This window comes from Tenrec ecaudatus, chromosome 5 (assembly GCF_050624435.1).
Source record: "Tenrec ecaudatus isolate mTenEca1 chromosome 5, mTenEca1.hap1, whole genome shotgun sequence".
Taxonomy (NCBI): domain Eukaryota; kingdom Metazoa; phylum Chordata; class Mammalia; order Afrosoricida; family Tenrecidae; genus Tenrec; species Tenrec ecaudatus.
Window position 1 is genome coordinate 132,075,848 of NC_134534.1, and position 20,510 is coordinate 132,096,357.

General features: G+C 47.6%; 1 protein-coding gene across 2 annotated transcripts in view; it reads right to left on the reverse strand.

Annotated features, from left to right (window-relative positions):
- Nucleotides 1-20,162, reverse strand: part of MITF (melanocyte inducing transcription factor) — a 295,608-nt gene extending 275,446 nt beyond the window's left edge. For both annotated transcript variants that reach the window (XM_075549901.1, XM_075549900.1), the window contains exon 1: nt 19,899-20,162. In XM_075549901.1, the coding sequence (XP_075406016.1) occupies nt 19,899-20,002 (104 nt within the window). In that variant the 5' untranslated portion in view covers nt 20,003-20,162. The remainder of the gene's footprint in view (nt 1-19,898) is intronic.
- Nucleotides 20,163-20,510: the final 348 nt, after the last annotated feature.

A 20,510-nucleotide genomic window follows, 5' to 3' on the forward strand; every position in this document is an offset into this window, starting at 1 on the left:
GCCTGCCCCCCCCACCCTGCCCCTGTTTTCTTATACCTGTGCCATAAAATGGGAATTTTCCCGAGAAAGATCGTTCCTATGCAAGCCAGTCCCCCTCTTTGCTCTCTGAAGGCCACAGGCTTTGGGAGGAGAACTCTGAAATGATCTAGTAAAGGACGGGCGGAGTGGGAACAAAATCCAAGCCTACATTCCAGTCACTAAATAGTTAATACATGGCTTCTGCGGGGCGGGGGCCTGGGGGTAGAGGCGGGGGGACCAGAAGTTCAAGACTCCGTTGGATAAAGACACCCACCACAAAAGGGGGATGCTGTGCTGCACGTGCAAAGGTGAAGCAGGAGTCGTGATAGGTACTGCTGAAACGCGACAGTTAGGAATTACAGCTGCCCGCCTTGAGGCAGCAATGGAGTTGAGCAGCTTATAGATCCATGGTGTTTTGCAATCTCAATTAGTGCATCTTATTATTTATTCCTCCACCTAGCTATAGTCTATCATTACAATGAAAGGAAACACAATGATAAGGGCAAAGATTGTTCTAGCAACAAAATTAGCACCTTACGTGTAAATAGTACTTGGCATCCTTGAATGCCTCCCTGGGAGGCACCCCAGAGCTCGCCACTACTTGACCTGCATTAACTCCATGCTGCTCACGCTGATGAGCCACCTTGGGGATGACGCAGGCCCTCCCTTACCAAGCCAGGCAGGGGAAAGATAGAGTTTTTGACTACCACAAAGAGTTACGGTCTTGAAAACCCACAGGGGCAGTTCCCCTCTGCTATAGGGTAGTCAGGAGTCGGCATTGACTTGGTGGCAGTGAGTCTGGTTTGGTTTTCCAGAGCCACGGGTGGTTCTGTGGTAGAATTTGCACCCACCGGGTAGGAGACCTCAGTTCAAATCCTGACCGATGACCCTCGTGCTCAGGTTCCACCCATCTGCCAGTGGTGTTTACAAGGCTGCTATGAGGTTGCACTGGCTTCAGTTCAGACTAAAATAGACTAGCCATGAAATCCCTGTGGGCTCCAGGCATCTGGTCGCAGAGAGAGCACAAAATGGCATGAGGCCATCAGGAATCAGGATGGATACTAGGGCAGCTAACAACAATTTCATCTATGGACCTTCTATTCCTAAGGACTGCTGTTAGGGCGTGCTCTCCTCATTACGGTATCTAAAACTAAAAAGTCAAGTCAACAGCATACTATGGCTAAAACAGTTATGACAATTAAGGGAGGGTTCAATTACTATTGTGCTGCTAACCACAAGATCGGTAGTTCAAAGCTACTAGCCACTCCATAGAAGAAAGATGAGGCTTTCTGCTGCCATAAAGATGTACAGCCTAGGAAATCCTCTGTCCATAGGGTCACTAAGAGCCAGAATTGCTTTGAGAGTAGTGAGCTTCGTTTTTTTTTTCTAATAAGGGGAAGGCCCTTTTAGTGATTGAGGGGTTGGCCTATATATTTACTTGCATCCTGATGATTACCCTGTAACTTAGATTGTGTCATTATCCACCGACTCCATTTTACTGATGTTGAAACAAGGGCTACAAAGATAACTTGTCCAAAGATAGACAGCTAGCCAGTATTCAAATTGGAATTTTAATTAAAATCTGTCTCGCTCCAGAGGTTAAAACCAGAAATTTTACTTATTTAAGGAGCCCTTAACCAGCTTATATTAATAACAGATCAGGACTTTCTCTCTGAAGGTCAACACACCGCAAAAGAAAAGGGACCGAAAAATAAATAAAAATGCTTGAGCCTAAATGGATTAAACGAAAGGGTAGATAGACTTAAGTCTCCCACAGGCTTGATCCATCTGACCCAACCCTGGCCCTGTCCTTCTCCCGGTCCACTGCTCTCTTCCCTTTTGTCAAGACACCCTTAGGTTGGACACAGCAGATGCTGGCTGGTGGTAGTCATTCCACCCTGGGGTTGGAAGCTTCCAACCTCTACAAACTGTCTGGAATTCATTAAGACGGGAAAACAGCCTGACAGTCGTATTTCAGATTTTATTCAGCAGAGGTTTTGTGAAAAACAATTAGGTCACGTGGGTATGCTCGAAACTACCATCACCCTGTTTCCCAACCAAAAGTTCCAGTCAAGCGACCACAGGTTTCCAGATTCTGCTGCAGAGTCGGGGCCATAGGTTCTTAAATTCATGTGGCTTATCATCTTCTTTGCCAAAAAAATATTATTCAGCTCCCCATTTGGCAATTGAACACATTTGTCCTACAGCAGGATAAAGTATAGGTATTTGCTTTGGTAGCAACCCCTGGACTGTTCCACTTTGGAGAATACTGGCCTAACTTAAAGGGCAATCTCCTTTTGAGACTAGGACGAGCACCTTATAGAAGAAAAGATAGGTTAACTCCAAGTGACGAAGACACCACGTTAGGACAACAAGAATCCCACCTGGCTTCACTATTGGACCACTAGATCAGTTCACTAGTTCTTCTCAAGTGAGATTTTTCCATTTTTAACTACTGAATAATTATACCCACCACCGCCCATCTGTCACTTTGCCTGCCTGGCGACATGTGTATTGCTATGATGACAGAAGCTATGCCACCAGCAGTTCAACACCAGGGGGTCACCCACGGTAGACAGTGTCAGCGGCACTTTCCCATAAAACGGAGTAGGAAGAAAGGCCAGGAGATCGACTTCCCAGCACCAGCCAACGTGAACTTTAGCGATCACAACAGAACATGCTCTAACGCACTGTGCTTTGGACATGTCACCGAGAGGGACCGATCGCTGAAGGAGAACATCATGCTTGGTGAAGAAGAGAAGCCAACGCGGGAGAAGATTTGGGGTAATGGCAGCAATGATGAACCATGCTCACAATTGTGAGGGTGCTGCAGGGCCGGGTGGCATTTCATTGTTACATAGAAGGTCCCCATGAGTTGGAGGCAACTTGGCAGCAGCTCTCTATCAACCTAATTTACAAACCAACTAATTGTGATCAGTGGTCAGCCATCAGCTCTGGCCTGACGATAGCACGAGGAGCTCACCATTTACTATTATATGCCTTTTGAGCAAGGTAAATCCTTCATCCTAAAGTACAAATATCAAAACAATTCAGTACAGAGACATGACCTTGGTGATGACCATGTTGCTACTGTTGTTAGGAGCCTTCAAGTTGCCTGTGACGCACAGGGACGTCTGCACAACAGAACTAGGCCCTGCGCCACCCTTCCTCAATGGAACAACTGCTACGGGGCAGGCCTTTGTTAAGGCCACTGTGTCAGCCCATCTCATCGAGGGCCGTCCTCTTTCTCACTTCCCTTATACTTTACCAAGCATGATGTCCTTTTCCAGGGACTGGTCACTAAAGCTTTGAGTATCATAGTATCCAGCAATTCCACTCCTAGGTATACACTTCAAAAAACTGAAAACAGGGACAAAAGCAGATGCTTGTACACTAATGTTCATGTCAGCACTGTTTACAAAAGCCCAAAGGACGAGATACCAGAAAAACTGGAATAAACAGAATATGGTGTATTCATAATAGACTATTGCCCACCTAAAAAGATACTTACTACAACATGTTAGTACCTTGAAAGCATGTTGAGTGGAATAAGTCAATCACAAAAGGGCAAATGCCTTATGATCCCATTTACATAAAATATCTAGAATCGCATATGTATAGAGACCTGGCTAACAGTGGGAGAGACAGGAAAAGAAGGATTCTTTGCTTATGGGGTACTGGGATTCTTTTAAGGTTCAAGAAAAAATATATAAAAAACTGGGTAGGGGTGATAGTTGTACAACATGATGAACATACTTAATGCCACTGAACTGTACAGGTACAAACTGCCCAATGTGTTCTGTGAATATATATGGACATTTGTGGGGAAAAGTAGAATGAAAAAGATAATGGGATTTTCCGCAAACCTTTTGAAGGCCCATCATCTATACCCATGAGGATATGTACTACAGTAATAAAAACTAGAGTGTTTATATTGCAAGTCCATTCCTAAGTGAAGCGGAAGCTATTGCTCTGGAGCCCACATACACGGAGGCTTTGTGGTGGGGGTTACCGTCGAGTGGGAAAGGGGAATGGTGCCTTTGCTCAATGAACTTGAAGTCAGAAGGATTCCCTAGAGGCACTGTATAGGCTTGGGTAGCTCTTTTTCAAGTGACAAAAAATCCAAAGTAAGCTTGCTTAATTTCTTAAAGGAATATTTTAATTAAGTCACAGAAAAGTCCAGGAATAGACCTAACGGGGTTTACCAAGGTCAGGCATAGCTCCGTCCGAGGCAAACATAGTACTATTAGGATCACTAATAGTATTAAAAAGAAGGTTAGCTATCAAAAGATGGCTATCTACCCAAAACTATGTTCTATTTCCTAGCACAGGCATACCCTTGCCTTATTGGGGTCTATACTTCCCAAACCTCACCTCAGGGTCCAGCTATACGCATCAGACTGGTTTTTGCCAACAGAATTCGAGCAAAAGTAATGTCCCTTTCAGATCCTGGGTAAGCCCGCTCCTCTGTTTCTTTCTCTTTACACCTCTGAAAGCAAAAGGGCTCCAGGGCCCCAAACGAATGGAGGAGCCAGAAGCTAGAAGCCTCTGGGATTCTTGATTTGCTCCAGAGAGGAAACTGCCTGCCGACCAGGACTGTCCGCCATATGCTTGGCATGCCACTCCATCGCAGCAACCAGCATCATCCAACTGAAACAGCTGCTTTTCCCTGTGCCTTCTGATAGTCTCAAGCAGCGTAGGCACCGTATGGAAACACAGGGAGAATCTATTCCCAGTAGTGCTTAAGTGAATCCTGGAATTCATTTTTTGTCCATGTGTCCCTCCCAAAAGCGACCCCTGTGATTGGGGTGGGGATGGGAGTGGAGATGGACAGGCTTGTATCAAATTCTCCTTTCCTATAGCTCCTTGAAACTGAACCCTACAGAATGAGCAGGTGAGGAAAAGTTACAAGAAATGGGGAGAAAACTTTTTTAGCATGCAAAATGAAAGCATCCATTACAGATAATATTTAAGGAGAGGGCAGTTGGCTGCCAGGAATAGCTGATTAGAAATATTATCAGGCACATCAACCCATAGTGAGAAAACGGGGTATACGAGGAAATGATTCCATAATGTCAGTGCCACAGACTTGAAAACAAACCCCAATTTGTTTTCCTTGCTATCACACCATGCCATGAAGTCATGACATTTTATGACTTCAATACTATAGCCAGGTGGGCCCCCTAAATCCCTCCTGTTCATTTCTAAATCCACAAAGATTTCAAGTTTCCGCATATGACCAGTCCTATGCAACTTACATCCCCAGGTCCCATCATGTGGTACCTACCCATCTAGCACGGACCAAGATAAAACAGTGTTTGTGCTTATCTCTCCAGAGAAAGGTGGGGGAAATGGCCCGGCTAAGTCGATGCAAGATGAAGTGATAAAAAGACTACACACTGAATGACCAATACACTGCAAGCTAGTCACCAACGTCTTATAAGTTACTCTCCAGGTATACTTCTTTGCAACAAACTTTCATTTGGAAAGCCACCAACATTCATGCTAGCTGCTCATAGTTTTAGAGATTGTTTCCCATAAGCAACTGTGGCCTCTCCTTTAGAGAGAAAGAAAGAAAAATGGTAAGAACACGGCGCTGGTGTAATTCTCTTGTTTTAGAAGTAACTGGCCCTACCTGGCCAGCGCTATTGGGATGTTTATCCCGAGTCATTCTCTGCCATAAGCATTATAAATCAGTCGCAAAGGAGTCTATGGGTCTGAGGTGCCAACATTCTAAATTTAGAGGCCTCGGTTGTGCAGGCTCAGTAATACAACAGAGCAAACCTGACACTGGAAGAATATTTTTCCACTTTTTGCTGACAAATAAAAATATGCCCCACTCTACAATTGAGAGGGTATTGTTAGAATTTGGCCATTGACATACATCCCTGTGTCTGTCTGTGGATCCCGTTTTAGAGCACTATTTTCACCAGCCTGGGGGGGGGGGGCTGATGGCAAAGGAGCTTATGTCTTCGGCTGCAAATGATGGAGCACAGATGAGGTTGTCTGCTCTCATAAAGATGTACCGCTTTGGAAACCCTATGTAAGGTCACTGAGGTGAAATCGTCTCGAAGGCAGTGAGTGGGTTTGGCTTTGGGGGTTGGGCCAGACCAACCCCCAAAGAACAATGTGGCCACACCGCTCAGAGCTCCTCAGACAGATAACCAGAACCTGAGATTCTCAAGTAAGAGAAGCGCAGCACCTATGAGGCTTCCTATCACCAACCCACAAGGATACCACGCTCCGTAAAGCGGAGGGGCAACAAACAAGAAGACGGCCCTCGACAAGATGGAGTGGCCCAGTGGCTGCAACAGTGGGCTTCAGCAGGAGCACAGCTGTCCGGGTGGTGCAGCATTGGGCGCTGTTTGGTTCTGTTGAGACTGAATTGACTGGTCGGCACCTAATAACAACAAACATCTACAAGGTACCTTTCGAAAAACTTGCTTCTTAGAACAAGTTAATATTCCGGGGAAATTTACAGGAAAGGTGCCAAAGAAAAAAAGAACAGCATTCCCAGCTTTCATTTCATAATTCATACAGAACCAACAGGCTGAATGAAGGCTCACCTATCCTTGCCTCCCAGGCAAGCTCAGCTGCGCACACAAGGAAACACAAGCTCCTTACGCTCCCAACACTGGGGACAACCGCTTTGCCGACGTTGCCCACGATCACCGGGGAAAACAGACCAGTGTGTGTGAATGACTCAGCACGTTATCCTGCTTGGGAGTTGGGTGGGAGGGGGAAGGCCACAGATGCCTTCCTGAAATTGCCCAATATCCCACATTTTCTTATAGACGGGGAGGCTCCTACCAGTGATCTCCCTGCATTGGGGTTTTATATTATCTGCCCTCCCACAAATCGGGATTTTTTTCCCTTCAAATGTGCCCACTCCATGGCTACTGGAATCAGAATGCCTTGAAGTTTTTTTCTAAAGAGTGGTAGAACTAAGCAGACGCCCTTGCCCGTGGACGTCAAGGCAGGCAGATGGCAGGGGTGGCGCGTGGGAGGGGTTGGTTCTTCTTTTTCGCGTCTAAAGCACTGCTGACCTTTTCACGTCAGTGCAGACAGGAAGCGTGATCTAGTGAGGGGACCACAGACTGGGCGTCAGGGGTTCTGGGCTGGGGGTGGTCGGTTTGTAATGCTGGTGAGTGCGTATTTCCCTAAACCAATGTTGGGCTTTACCTTGAAATCCCAGATTCTGTAGGCCTCTCCTTTACAACAAACAGCCATTCAAAATTCCAGTCAAAAACCAGGCACAGACCATGGGAAAAGAAGAGGGAGCATTATTGAGCAAGGTGATCCTAGAGGAAAGAAAGGTAATAAAGGCAGTAAGATCTGCCTCTACTTTTAATAGAGGTTAAGCCTTATGAAGACAAACATAAATCTCTGGCCCAATGAACCCGTCAGATGAACAATTATACCAAAAAACAAAACAAAACTCACTGCCATCAAGTGATGCCAACTCATAGTGACCCCACAGAACTGTCCGTGTGGGTTTCTGAGACTGGAACTCTTTATGGAAGGAGAAAGCCTGGTCTTTCCCCGAGGAGTGACTGGTGGTTTCAACACTAGTGGCCTTTTGGTAGCAGGCCAGCAGGGAACCACGATGCCACAGGGCCCTTCTGTGAACACTTACGGTGAAGATCCACGCCTACACTTCGTTCCCCTCATTTACACATCGCGTGCAGTGGGGGCTTAGCGGTAGAACTGTAGAATTCTCAGCTTCCACGTGGGGAAACTCAGGTTGGATTCCCGGCCAACTCGCCTCCTGTGCAGCTGCCCATCAGTGGAAGCCTGTGTGTTGCAGTTGGGGTGAATGGGTTTCAGAAAAGCTTCTCCGCTGACGGACTGGGGAAGAGGCCTAATGAACTACTAAATATGGACCAATGATCTCGATAGTCAGATCCAGTTGTGCATGAGGTTGCCCTGGGTGGGGGTTGGACTCAACAGCAGCTAACAGTAACATTCATAAATTGCCTTAAGCCAGTCCTTTGTCCCTTCCTTGGCATCTTCTAAGCATGCAGACCCAGGAGAACTGCTTTGCACACACTACCTTTGATCTGTACAGCAGACGTACACAGCACCTATTGCTCCATTTCACAGAAGAGGGGGCTGAGACTCACAGAGGTTGGCTAACTTACTCCAAGACACATCGCTAGTGAGTGGAGGCCCCAAGACTTGAACCTTCATGCTGCCCATTCAGGTCTGGCTTCCAAACGCTTCCCTCCAGGAGATCTTACGGGTGCCGCGCCCACTCTGATACAGCACCCTCTCTGCCAGTCATGCTCCATGTCACTTTCACAGCCCACCGCTATCGAGTTCAATCCCTTCCTTCCCACAGCAACCTGACGGGAGGGAAGAGCAGTCACTGCCCCACAGGGTTCCCAAGGCTATAATCTTGAGGGGAAGCAGACAGCCCCATCACTCTCCCACACTGCAAGTGGCTGGAAGTTTCCAAGCGATGACCACGGTGCCTTAGTTTTCCAAACACCTACTGAGCAGGGCTTCCCTGATTGATTTGGTTCTGCACTTATAAAACATAAGCGCATGTGGTTTATCTTTGCCTGTCTAGCTCTATATTTGGCTGCCCACAGCCAGCACAAAGCCTGACACACTGTAGTTGTTTCATTTTAATCTGTTGGGAGAAGGGAGGAGAGGGGGAGGGAAGGGCAGAGAGGAAGGGAAATAAAAACAAATAAATGTACTCAAGTCCTTCTAACACCAAAGGTATGCTGCCTCTGCTTACCATGGCTCAGGGCAGTTTCTGGAAGTGCCTTGGAGAAAACGACTCTGTCCCCTGGTGGCTCCACATCTATCAGAGGAGAGCTGTGATCCATACAGATTTCAGTGGCTAATTTTTTGGAAGGAGATGGACGGGCCTTTCTTTCCAGATGCGTCTGGGGGGATTTAAACCTCCAATCTTTCACTAAAAGTGGAGTGTGCTGTCTGTACCAACCAGAGACTCCAGAGAAGACAGAGACCCTCATCATGTTGAGGTACCATTTATTGCCCTGTGTCTTTATCTCACCGTTATCCTACTCCCCCCAAAGCACCGCCTCTCCTTCAGCTTACCCTGAATCGTCTTTCAGCCCAGCTGCAAGACAGCCAATGAGATACCATCTGTAACATATGCAGCAGAGTCCAGGGCTTAGGAAGCCCCGGAAATATTGGCCATTGCAGATAAGAGATCATCCTTCTGAATCTCCGGGCAGATGTCTCATTGGAACACACAAAAAGTCTGATGTACTTCTTTATGCTTCGTTGCATGCTTGATGAGCCCAGGGAGGAACAGGAGCTGCGAAGAAATAACTAAACCAGGTTTTAGAACGAAACCAGGGAAATACAAGGTGGTGGTCAAGAACTACTGACAACCATTTTAATCAGGGCCACAATCAATGGATATTGACACTGGGGGCAAAAGTGTAAAACACTTCAAGTTCTTAACAAGTCCTGACTTACTGGACCATCTGGAAGACTCCCTGAGACAATCTCCTTTGAGTTACTCGATAACCTTGAACTGAGACTGCCAGCAGCCACATTGTGCTAAACCATAGAGTGACTCGTAAAATAAAGAATATTACCAGTGGATACCGTCTACCTTTAAAAACCCATCTCTATGAGACAAGATGGCCAACAATACTCTAAGGCAGGGGTGTCAAACTGATGGCCAGTGAGGTCATTTTTTGTGGCCCACAATGCTCTGAAATAAATTGAAAATAGAAAAAAATTATTATGAAGAAAATAGAGTATAGGGGAGATCGAAACAATACCATACACACAATTCCATCATTATATTTTATTTTGGAGCATCGTGGGCCACAAAAAATTAGCTCAGGGGCCACCAGTTTGACCCCCCTCCTCTAAGGCAAAAAGAAAAGTATAAGGGAGCATGGAAATCGGGCAAGTGAAACATGGAGAAGGGAATGAATGAGAATGTTTACACGTCAGGAAAGATGTAGCCAGCGCCTCCGAACAACGTGCTCAGTGGTTGTTCAATGCAAACCTAACCTGCTAGGCAAACTTTCAGCAAAAACACAATAAAATATAACTAGAACCCAAAAGCCAACCTAGAGAAATGAACGTAAAATAGAGAAGAGCCAAATCCAGTCCTCCTCCAAAATCCTCAGGTATAGACGGGAACTTTCAACAGAGCCAGGACTGGCTGTCAGATCTCCCTGCCCTCCCTCTGGCTCCATCAAGAGGGAGCGTTGACACCGTGCTGCAACGCCCTGCCCTCAGAGCACAAATGCTCACTAGACCCACTAAAGCCTCAGTCTCAACTAAAAATGTGTCTTTATGATAGCAAAAGCCCACGGTGACTTCATTTAATACCTCTGACCTGCCTTTTTAATAACTTTCCCTCAAACAACATACATCTGGAGCTGAGGCAAGCATATCTCTGTAATTTACTTTGATCAGACAAACCGCATGGCAAAGGACAGTTTCTGCTTCAAACACACACACACACACACACACACACACACACACAGCCATGCACACACATGAGACTCTTGCTTGCTGTCCTTGAAAATGACTCTCTCGATCTACGCTCACACATACACAATCAAGGATGTTCTGCCCTATTATTTATCCCAATACTGCCAGGTCTGAAACAAAGCAGTTGGAAGGAGAAATTTAGTAACTTTGATTTGTCCCAAGATACATTTTTTTACACTGAGGTCCTATTCCTGACAGTAAGCACATGTGACCTGTTCTAAAAAAAGGATATTTTCCAGTTCTTGCACAACTGGAGCAGATATAAACATCAGCCTGTGCAAACTGCACTTCAGAACTCCAAGGAAATTAAATCACAAACACAGACACACACTCTCTTAAATAAAGTCCATAAATAGCAATCATCGGGAAAAGAAAATCTCCAATAATACACACAACCGACACTTAGAATCCCACTTTAATCAAGTTTTACATCTAATTATACCACACACCTCATTTGCATAATAAGATGTGAACATCTGCCGGGTTTAAAGCACCTTGGTTTTTCCAGTGTTGCTCTAGATACCTTATTCTATACATGTCTTAGTAACTGTTAAGAGGATGGCAGGGGTGGGTATTTGCTGTTTTGGTAAAATTCTACAAGAAGGAATGCATATTCCTTAAGAGCATGTGCTACGCATGATGCTAAGCACCTTTTAAACCTCTGATCTCCATTTGAAAACTTCTGCCCACCCTAACCACCACCCATGTGTCAGTCCAATACACTGTGCTGATGTCTAAACTGCTATGATGTTGGGTCCTTTGCCACTAGAGTTTCCAACACCTGCCTGGTCACGAGGTAGACACATTTCAGCAGAGCTTCCAGGCTAAGGCAGCCTGAACAATAAGTCTTGAAATCTACTTCCCCAACTAAGCCAAGAAAGCACGCAGGACACAACAATACATCCTTGCCTAACACATCGGGAGAGATCGGTCACCGCAAAGGGCCATTCTTGAAGTAAGGGGATGACATGGTGGGCCCTGGCATGTGAGCCCCAACAATGAACTGGAACTTGCTGGTGATTATGAGGATGATGGGGGACTGGGTAATGCTTTGTTCTGTGCTAGGTGAGGTTGCCACGAGTCACAATGGGCTCAAAGGCCGATAACTATAAAAATCAACCCTAAGAAAAGGCTTCTAACCCTTGCTTTTGTGGAGTCCAAGAGACTACGTGTCCTGAAACACATACCAGTGGTGAGGCAGCAGGCTTGTCTGCAGAGCGTTTCACCGGCGCCCTCTAAGCCTGCCTATATGCTCCCTGTCTCTCTACCACGTGGTGACCACAGAGCACAAGGAGACCTGGGAGTCTGGGTAGAAGTTCAAAAGACAAATAACTACCGTAGACGTCTACCTTGGGATATGTCTTCCGAGGCATCTAACGTGTTATTTAATGCTGTGGAGAAACATATTTGGGTACTGACTTAATCTTCAAGGTCCAAGGTAAATAACCCTTGGTATCAGCTCCTCATTTTTTCCCTCCCTCCCCCACCAGCCCTTCCTCATGAACCCTTGATAATTTATAAAGTATTATTATTTGTTCATATCTCATACTGACCAATGTCTCCCTTCACCCACCCTTCTGCTGTCCATCCTCCTGGGAGGGGGTTATATGTAGATTATGATTGGTTCCACCCTTTCTCCCCCCACCTTCCTCTGACCCTTCTAACATCGCCACTCTCATTATGGTCCTGAGGGGGTATTTACCTGTCCTGGATTCCCTGTGTTTCCAGTTCTTATCTGTACCCATATGTACACTCTGACCTAGCCAAATCTGTAAGGTAGAATTGGGGTCATGATAGTGGGGGGGGGGTGTCGGAGTGGGGAGCCTGCATTAAAGAACTAAAGGAAAGTTGTATGCTCCATAAGTGCTATCCTGTACCTGACTGCCTCATCTCTTCCTGAGGACCCTTGTGTGAGGGGATGGCCCACTGCCTACAGATGGGCTTTAGGTCTCCACTCTGCATACCCCCTCATTCACATTGAAATGATTTTTTGTTCTGGGTCTTTGATGCCTGATACCTGATCCCATTGACACCTCATGATCACACAGGCTAGTGTGCTGCATCCATGTGGACTTTGTTGCTTCTCAGCTAAATGGCAGCTTGTTTATCTTCAAGTCTTTAAGACTCCCAGACACTATATCTTTTGATAGCTGGACACCATTAGCTTTCTTCACCTCATTTGCTGCATCCATTTCATCTTCAGCGATTGTGTCAGGAAGGTGAGCATCATGGAATGCCTAGTTATTAGAACAGTGTTCTTGCATTGAGGGAGTACTTGAGTAGAGGCCCAATGTCCATCTGCTACCTTAATAGTTAACATAAATATATGTAGATATATCTATTTCCCTATGCTTGTATAAAAATATATTTGCATACGTACCTGTCTGTATTTAGACCTCTATAAATATCCTTTGCCTCCTAGTTCTTTCCTGTATTAAAGTTAGGAGAATCTTATTGCACAAAATCAGCCTTAGAGAAGAGAGCCAAAGTCAACCACATAAAAACTCTATCCTGGAAGTCAGGATTCATGGCTAAGTAGTAAACAATAATAATAACCAAAAAACCAAGAACAACATCCATTAGCATTTACTGGCAGCTGCCTATGTGCCAAGCACCGTGAGCCAAGCACAGGACTGTCTTTAGTCAAAGTCACAGTTCATAACTCTAAGACGACTGGGAGACAGTCCATTTATCAGACACAGAAACTGAAATGGGAGGTCACCCCCTTCCCCAAGATCACCCAGCTAGCTAGAGGCAGATGATGGTGGCATGCCAAAGCCATGTTCTTAATCTCTATGCTAGGAGGTTTCTACAGATTGGACAGACCTGGGGGGAAAAATCCAGAAAACTTTATAAAACTAAAAAATAACTAATAGTCTCATTTTGCCAAACAGATTCTTATTTCAGAGAAGGTACTTGCTTATTTGTTTGTTTGTTTGTTTAATATAAACAAAAGAGGGAAAGATTCAGAATAAATTTTTTAAATGACAGCTAGTCTGATACCCAAACATATGCGTCTCTGTAAGAGAGAGGAGTGTTGGCGGCCGAGTGGATTATGTGGTGGATTGGTAACTACAACTCGGCAGTTTGACCCCACCGGCTGCTCTGTAGGAAAAGACGCGGCTTTCTGCTCCGGTAAAGAGTTGCGGTCTTGGAAACCCACAAGGGCAGTTCTTTCGATCCTATTGGGTCATTATGACTCCACTTGATGCGCAGTGTGTGTTTGTGTGTGTGTGTGAGAGAGAGAGAGAGAGAGAAAGAGAAGAGAGAGAGAGAGAGATGGAGGGAGAGAATCGACTTTATCTTTTCCATTTACCACAAACTGTGAGAGCTCCACCACACACTTCCTTCTGAATCTCTCAAAGTGAACCGCACGCAACCACACCCAACGGGGGCACTACAGTGCGATCCTGTCTTATCATTCCAAACCTCGCACTCACTGCCATTCCTATTTCTCGTGCGTAGCACTAACAGCTGTCTAAAACCATTTTGAAAATGAGATGGAAGAATTAGAATTAAATGAAACCTGTCCAGGAGCGGGGCACTAGCGACCCCAGAGCCACAGAAGACAGTACCAGGTCCACGGGACAAAAGCAGCACCAGGTGGGAAGCATCGTGTTGAGGGGACAGACGTACAGAGAGTCCTCGAGCGGTGAGGACCTCGTTCATCTCCGTGGCTGGGCCCGCGTGTGACTTCTGGGCTCGCCCTTGCTGTTTAGCAGCTTTCCCCTGTCACCATCACTCAGGACGCATCCCCTGGGGGACACGCAACGGTTTCTGACCCTTGGTGGGAGAACCGAAGTACAAACAAGTGTTCATTTAGTGCCTTTTCTCCTGAAGAGCCCCAGTGGCACAAGGGGTTAAGCGTTTGGCAGCCAAATAAAAAACTTGGTGGCTGGAGCCCACCCCGTGGCTAAGTGGGACAGTGACCTGGTGCACGGCTTCCACGGAGGATACAGGCGGGAAACGACGCTGAGGCTCTGTTACATGCGGTCACTGTGAGTGGAAGCCAGGTTCACAGCACCCAGCAACTCCTGGCGGTAGCCTCCCTTCCCATAATCTAACCGCAGCAGCTGCACATCCCTACAGGCAATGTCTGGGTTAGGACCGAAGTCTGTCTGCCATCAGGCACCAGTTACTATCTGGGCTCACCCTAAATAAAGCATACACGAATTCCTCTCTGGAGACACTTCCCGGGACACCTGCCTTACCAGGAGCACAAATACAAAAACAAACACCTTAGTCCAGTCAAGTGCTAACGGAGAAAGAAACAATGTACTTAAACAACCAACCTGATTGAGCCGTCTCTGTGCTGGGCATTTTCCGTGCCAGTGGTTCTGAAATGGGCAATTTTATATCCAGGGGACATTTGGCAAGGCCGGAGACACTTTTTGTTCTGTCACAGTAGGGGGTTGAGAGGGGATACAAAAGGCCTCTAATAGGCTAAGAATACTGGAAAGCATACTGCAAAGCAGAAAACACACACACACACACACACACACACGCCACCCCACACCACCCCTCACAATTATCCAGCCCAAAATGTCAATAGCGCTGAGGTGGAGACCCTGTTCTTGGCTCTGAGGATATAGCAGTGAATAAGTGACAGTCAGAAAACCTGTCCTCTCTTGGAGCTTACATTCTAAGGAGAGATACATAAGAACTTTAAGGGAGTACCCCCCGCCCCTGTAAATGGAATCCATCCCCCCCCCCCAAGCGTTGTATTTATTTACCAAACAACCTTATCACCTTCAAAATACTCTCCATTACACTTAATACATTTGTCAAATGTGCGGTTATATTCTTGGAAACAGTTTTCAAACTCATCTGTTTGGATGGCTGACAGCACCTTCCTCAATTTTTTTCCTTCAACGCTTCTACCTTGTCCAATCGCTGTCCTGTCATTCCTCATTCCTCTTCCTTCGCGGGAACAAAGAGAAGTCACACGGAGCAAGGTTGGGTGAGTTAGGTGCATGGGGCAAGAGGCATGCTGCTTTTTACCAAAAGCTGGCGCACTGAGATGGCTGTGTGAGCAGGTGCATTGTTGTGGTGGCAAAACCAGTCCTCCATCTGACAAATCAGGCCTTTTTAGTCACACACTGTTAAGCTGTCTTTGGGGAGCCTTTAAATAGAAAGCTTGATTAACAGTCTGACCTGGTGGAACAAACTCCAAATGCACTATCCCCCTCACATCAACAAAACCAAATGAGTATTGATCTATGATTTCACTTGATGAACATTTTTTGGGTGAGATGACACTGGTTTGATTGATGCTTGCTTCAGGGTCCTAAGAATAGCACCATGTCTCATCACCAGTAATGACCTTGGAAAAAAGTCTGGGTCACTTTGGAGCTGTTCCTTCAAAGCACAGTGTGTTTCCACTCATTGCCCTTTTTCCTGGGCAGTCAGAACACGAGGCACAAATTTCACAGCGAACCTTCTCATTCCACAATCTTCTGTTAAAATTCGCTGGACTGAGCTCCCAGATAGTCCAGATAACTTCCCCGTCTCTTCAACGGCTCGTTGTCAGTCTTCAAGCACAAGTGCACAAATTTTGCCCACATTTTCATCCACCCAGGAAGTTGATGGACATCCAGAATGAGGTTTATCACCAATCAACATTTCACCTTTTTTGAAAAGAGAAAATCACTTGTACAATGAGTTTTTCCCCATCGTGTTGTCCTTGTAAGCTGTGTTCACATCACAAGAGTTTCTGCGGCATTTTTCCCAAGCAGGAAGCAAAATTTCACAGCTGCACGCTGTTCTCTTAAATCAGCCAAGACAAAAAGAGAGGTTTGAGCGAAAATGCTTTTATGAAAAAATTCACTGGCACTTACGTCCTGTGGGGAAGATAGAGCAGGGCAAGCATGATCAAGCGTATGGCAGGACAATTGTCAATAACATGGTCAGGGTAGAACCGATGGGAAGGCATGAAGCTGGTGAGGAAGTGAACAGTAGGGTTCTCTGGGAGAAGGACTTCAGTGGCCTGGGGTGCTCTGGGAATTATAAGGAAACCAGTCTAACTGGAGCAGGAGTCAGCCAGGGGTGATGAGAAATGACATCAGAGCAAACAGTGAACTGACAAGGAATGCTGCCTTGTTCCATCTTAAGGTGGTCATATGAAACAGCAGCCCCTGGAGGATTTTGAGCAGACTGGCCTATTGACATAGGGTTTCTCAACCTCAGCCCTCCTGATGCTTCAGAGCTGGGAGTCCTTTGTTGCGGGGTGCTATTCTATACATTGTAGGGCATTGAGGGCACCCCTGTTCCCCACTCACTAGAAACCAACAGCTACCCACTCTGGGTGACAACCCCAAATGCCTCCCAACATCACCAGCTGCTGTCCCTGAATGAGAACACGTTTTAACAAGGATCCTGTGACTGAAATGTTTAAAATCCACTCAAGGGCAGGTTAGGTCAAAGGCGAGGTACCAGGTAAGAGATGATTGCAATAATCCAGGAAGGGGCTAATGATACCTTGGACCAGAATGTCAGCAGAAAAGTTGGCGAGCAGAGCTCAATTTCTGAACAGATTTCCAACGACAAGGGGGCGATCTGGGGGCTATCTGGGAAAGACAGAAAGGCCATGTTGTTTGGGACCACAGAGAGCCCGTTTCCCTTCAGAGCTCCCCTACATACAATGGACCACAACACTGCTTGGTCCTGCACCATCCTCCTTGGACACCACTGTCCAATGCGTCCCTGTGTCCATCCCCTTTGTTGAGGGCCTTCCTCTTTTTCACTGAACCTCTCCTTTACCAAGCACGATGTCCTTCTCCAGGAACTGCCTGCTGATAACATGTCCAAAGTACAGGAGACAAAATCTCACCACCCTTGCTTCTAAGAAGCATTCTAGTTGTCCTGCTTCCAAGGCAGATCTGTTCATTCTCGGGCAGTCCATGGTATGTTCATCATTCTTCGCCAGTCTTTCTGTGATTTTCCCACTTTTGCATGCTCACGAGGTGATTGAGAGTGCCATGGCTCCGGTCAACACACCGTAGCACACGTGCCACTGTAGAGGGACACGCGCAGTCTCAGCCTTTCCTTCCCGACCCCTTCCCACCACGCCCTGTAACAAACAGGTGTCCTGGCAGTGATCTGTGGCAATAAGTCCTGAGAAGGCCCTGCGTAACAGGAGCCCCTTGGAAAGGTGCACGACAGATGTCAGTGACAATAAGGTAGAACACTGTGGAAAGCAGTATAGGGAAACCTTTCCAAGCCCATATATTTATTCACAGATTTTATTTAACTGGTTTATTTCAAAGAGCATGTGTCTGCTCTACATACAAGTTCTGCAACAACTTTGTTAATTTAGCCTCCTCTCCATACCAGTTCTGTCCCGCACCTGTTTCTAGCGCCAACGTGTGAAGCCATCTCTTCCCACGCACCCACATTCTTTCTTACACGGGCTCTCAAGCTAGTGACGACGTTCACTCTTCCAGGCATGTTGTGGCGGCACCGAGAAAGAACAGGCCTACATCCTGCAACTTGAGTTCCGTGGCACTCGTTTGTGTTTCCCAGATGGTGTTTGCCTCACTCTCCCAAACCAATTTAATGTTACGTATCAGCTATCATCAAAAACGTTTGAAACAGGCCAGTTGATTCATTTTTCCCCCAGAACTATATGCACACACACTGGCTCCCTCACTCTGGCCATGCAAACATTTGCTTATGGAAGCAAAACCAGGTGCTGCTTGGTAAAGCACTAGTCCCCCTTCAGCCGAATGCAGATAAAGCCCCCTGAGCATCACCAACAATACCCCTTTACAACTTTAGTCGAACCCCGTAGGCCCCAACACACAATCTAGGCTCACACACAAAACCGTCTTTATGAAGAGAAGCTACCAACTAAAGGCTTTAGGCTTCTAACCACATAGGGAAGTTCCCTTTCAATCCCCACTGAGCGTCTGCAAAACTGAGCAACAACGCAGTCAGCAGGTGCAGTGGTCCCATTCTCCCCCCCAGGAGGTTCAGTCCTGCCACAGCCTGAAAGGAAACAAGCCTGACCCTGGCTTTCCAATGAGGATGAGGATGACACACTCCACTCCTAACTCCATTTCTCTATTCCTTCACCTGATGTTGTCCCCTGAGGTCTGTTGTGCTTCAGGCCCTACCAGGTCCTCCGCACAGTGAGGGATGGAGCCAGAAGGTTAGAAATGAAGACAGCAGCATCACTGAAAGCTTCCAGTTACAGCCTTATCTTAGTGCCCACCTGAGCTGCTATCACTGCCTCAGTGGGTCATCCTCCCTCATGGGAAACACTGGAAAAGAGAAGGCCATGGGGTTCAGAAGGCCACCTGGCAGAAGCATGACAAACACATGGTAAAAAGGCAGAAAAAGTAGTTCACACAGAGGAAACGGGCGCTGGGGGTGGCCTGAATGTCAGGTCAGCAAGTGTTTTGCCTCCTCTCCTGCGAAGTTTTTGAAGTGCCCAGGAACTTTGTGACAGAATTAACCCCACAAGGGTGGATTCAGACTTAACTGGGGCTCTATTTCCAACAAAATATATGTAAAGTAAGTCTCACCTACTTCGAGCAAGTTCTCGAGTGACCAGTCCCTAAACGGGGCACCATTACTTAGTTTAAAGTAGCTGGTCAGTGAAAAAGAGGAAGGCTTGTAGAGACCTGGGACCGGCAGGGGGGGATCGTGAGGATGGCGCAGGACCAGGCAGTGTTTCCTTCTGTTGTACGTGGGGTCGCTGTGAATGGGCACCCACTCAAAAGCAGCAACTTCCAGAGGGCTCCCCGGGTCGAGGAGACACGCCCACTCGCTGCCCCCAACCCCGCCCGCGCTCTGGGGCCGCCTTCTCAAAGGTGAGAGGCGAGCCAGGAAAAGCTCACCTGGCAGAGGTCAGGGGCGGGGTTTCCCCCAAGGAGCAGGGCTCCGGAGAGGCAACTACAGAGGAGCTCATTGCCTTCCCAAAACAGTCAGATCTTGTTCGCCCTCCATCTGTCCCCCTCCACGGCCTCGGCCTTGCTGCAATCTTTAGAAAAAGGGGTTCACCAGAAACTCCTGATTTTTGTCCCCTCGTTACACAGCATCCCCACCGGGCGCCGCTCCTCCCCCATCCCCGCGCTGGGTACAGCCCCAGCCCCCACCGGGTCTCAACAGCTGGCATCCCCAACAAGGGTCCCCCGTGCCTGGGAGCAACATCCCCGGCAGCCCTGTGCGCGCTGCGAAGTGCGCTCCGTGCAGCCCCCGGGGGCGCACGGGCCAGGCCGGTGGGGCCCCTGAGCTGTGGGGGGCAGTTCACTCTCTGCCCCGGGGCAAGGGCACGGGGTCCTTGTCTCGCCGCCCGAGCAATCGGCTCCCCACGCCTCGGGATGGCAGGCGCGGGTGCTCGCACCAGTCCGCCGCGCCTTCCTCCAGCTGTCACCACTCACCTGCTCTTCAAGGGTTGACTTTTGAGTTCATAATAGGTTTTGGGCTCTTCGTGAAACTCCTCTCCGACTTCGAAATCCGGCACGATTCCCGATTCGGACTGCATGGCTCCCGTTTCTCGTCCTTCCTCTGCCCAGAAGTGAGACTAGAGCCCGAGGACGGACGGACGGACGGAAGGTGTCCGGGCCTGGGTCCCCGAGCCGTGCGCCCCCAAGCAGTGCCAAGCTCAGTCCGCTTACCCGCGCGCGGCCGCCCGCCCCGTGCGCGGCGAGTTTACACTTGCACCGGGGCGGGAGGGGCTGCCGGCCGATGTAGCCTGGTAGTTGTAGTTCCGCCGGGGTGGGGCATACCCGGCTCGCCTAGGGAGTCACGCCAGCGAAAACTACAACTCCCAGAATGCCAGGCAGCGGGGAGAGGCAACGTGGTGGACACCGCTAGCGCAACTCTTGTTTGGATTCATTGTCAATGTCAGCAGCTCCTCTCCGGACTCTCTCCCGGCTTGCTTCAAGGGTACAGACTTAGCTATTTAATATTAATAAGAACGGACTCAACCCTGCTCTAATATCTTCATCCCTCTGCTCAGCTTAGATCATTGTGAAGCCATGAGGAGTCCT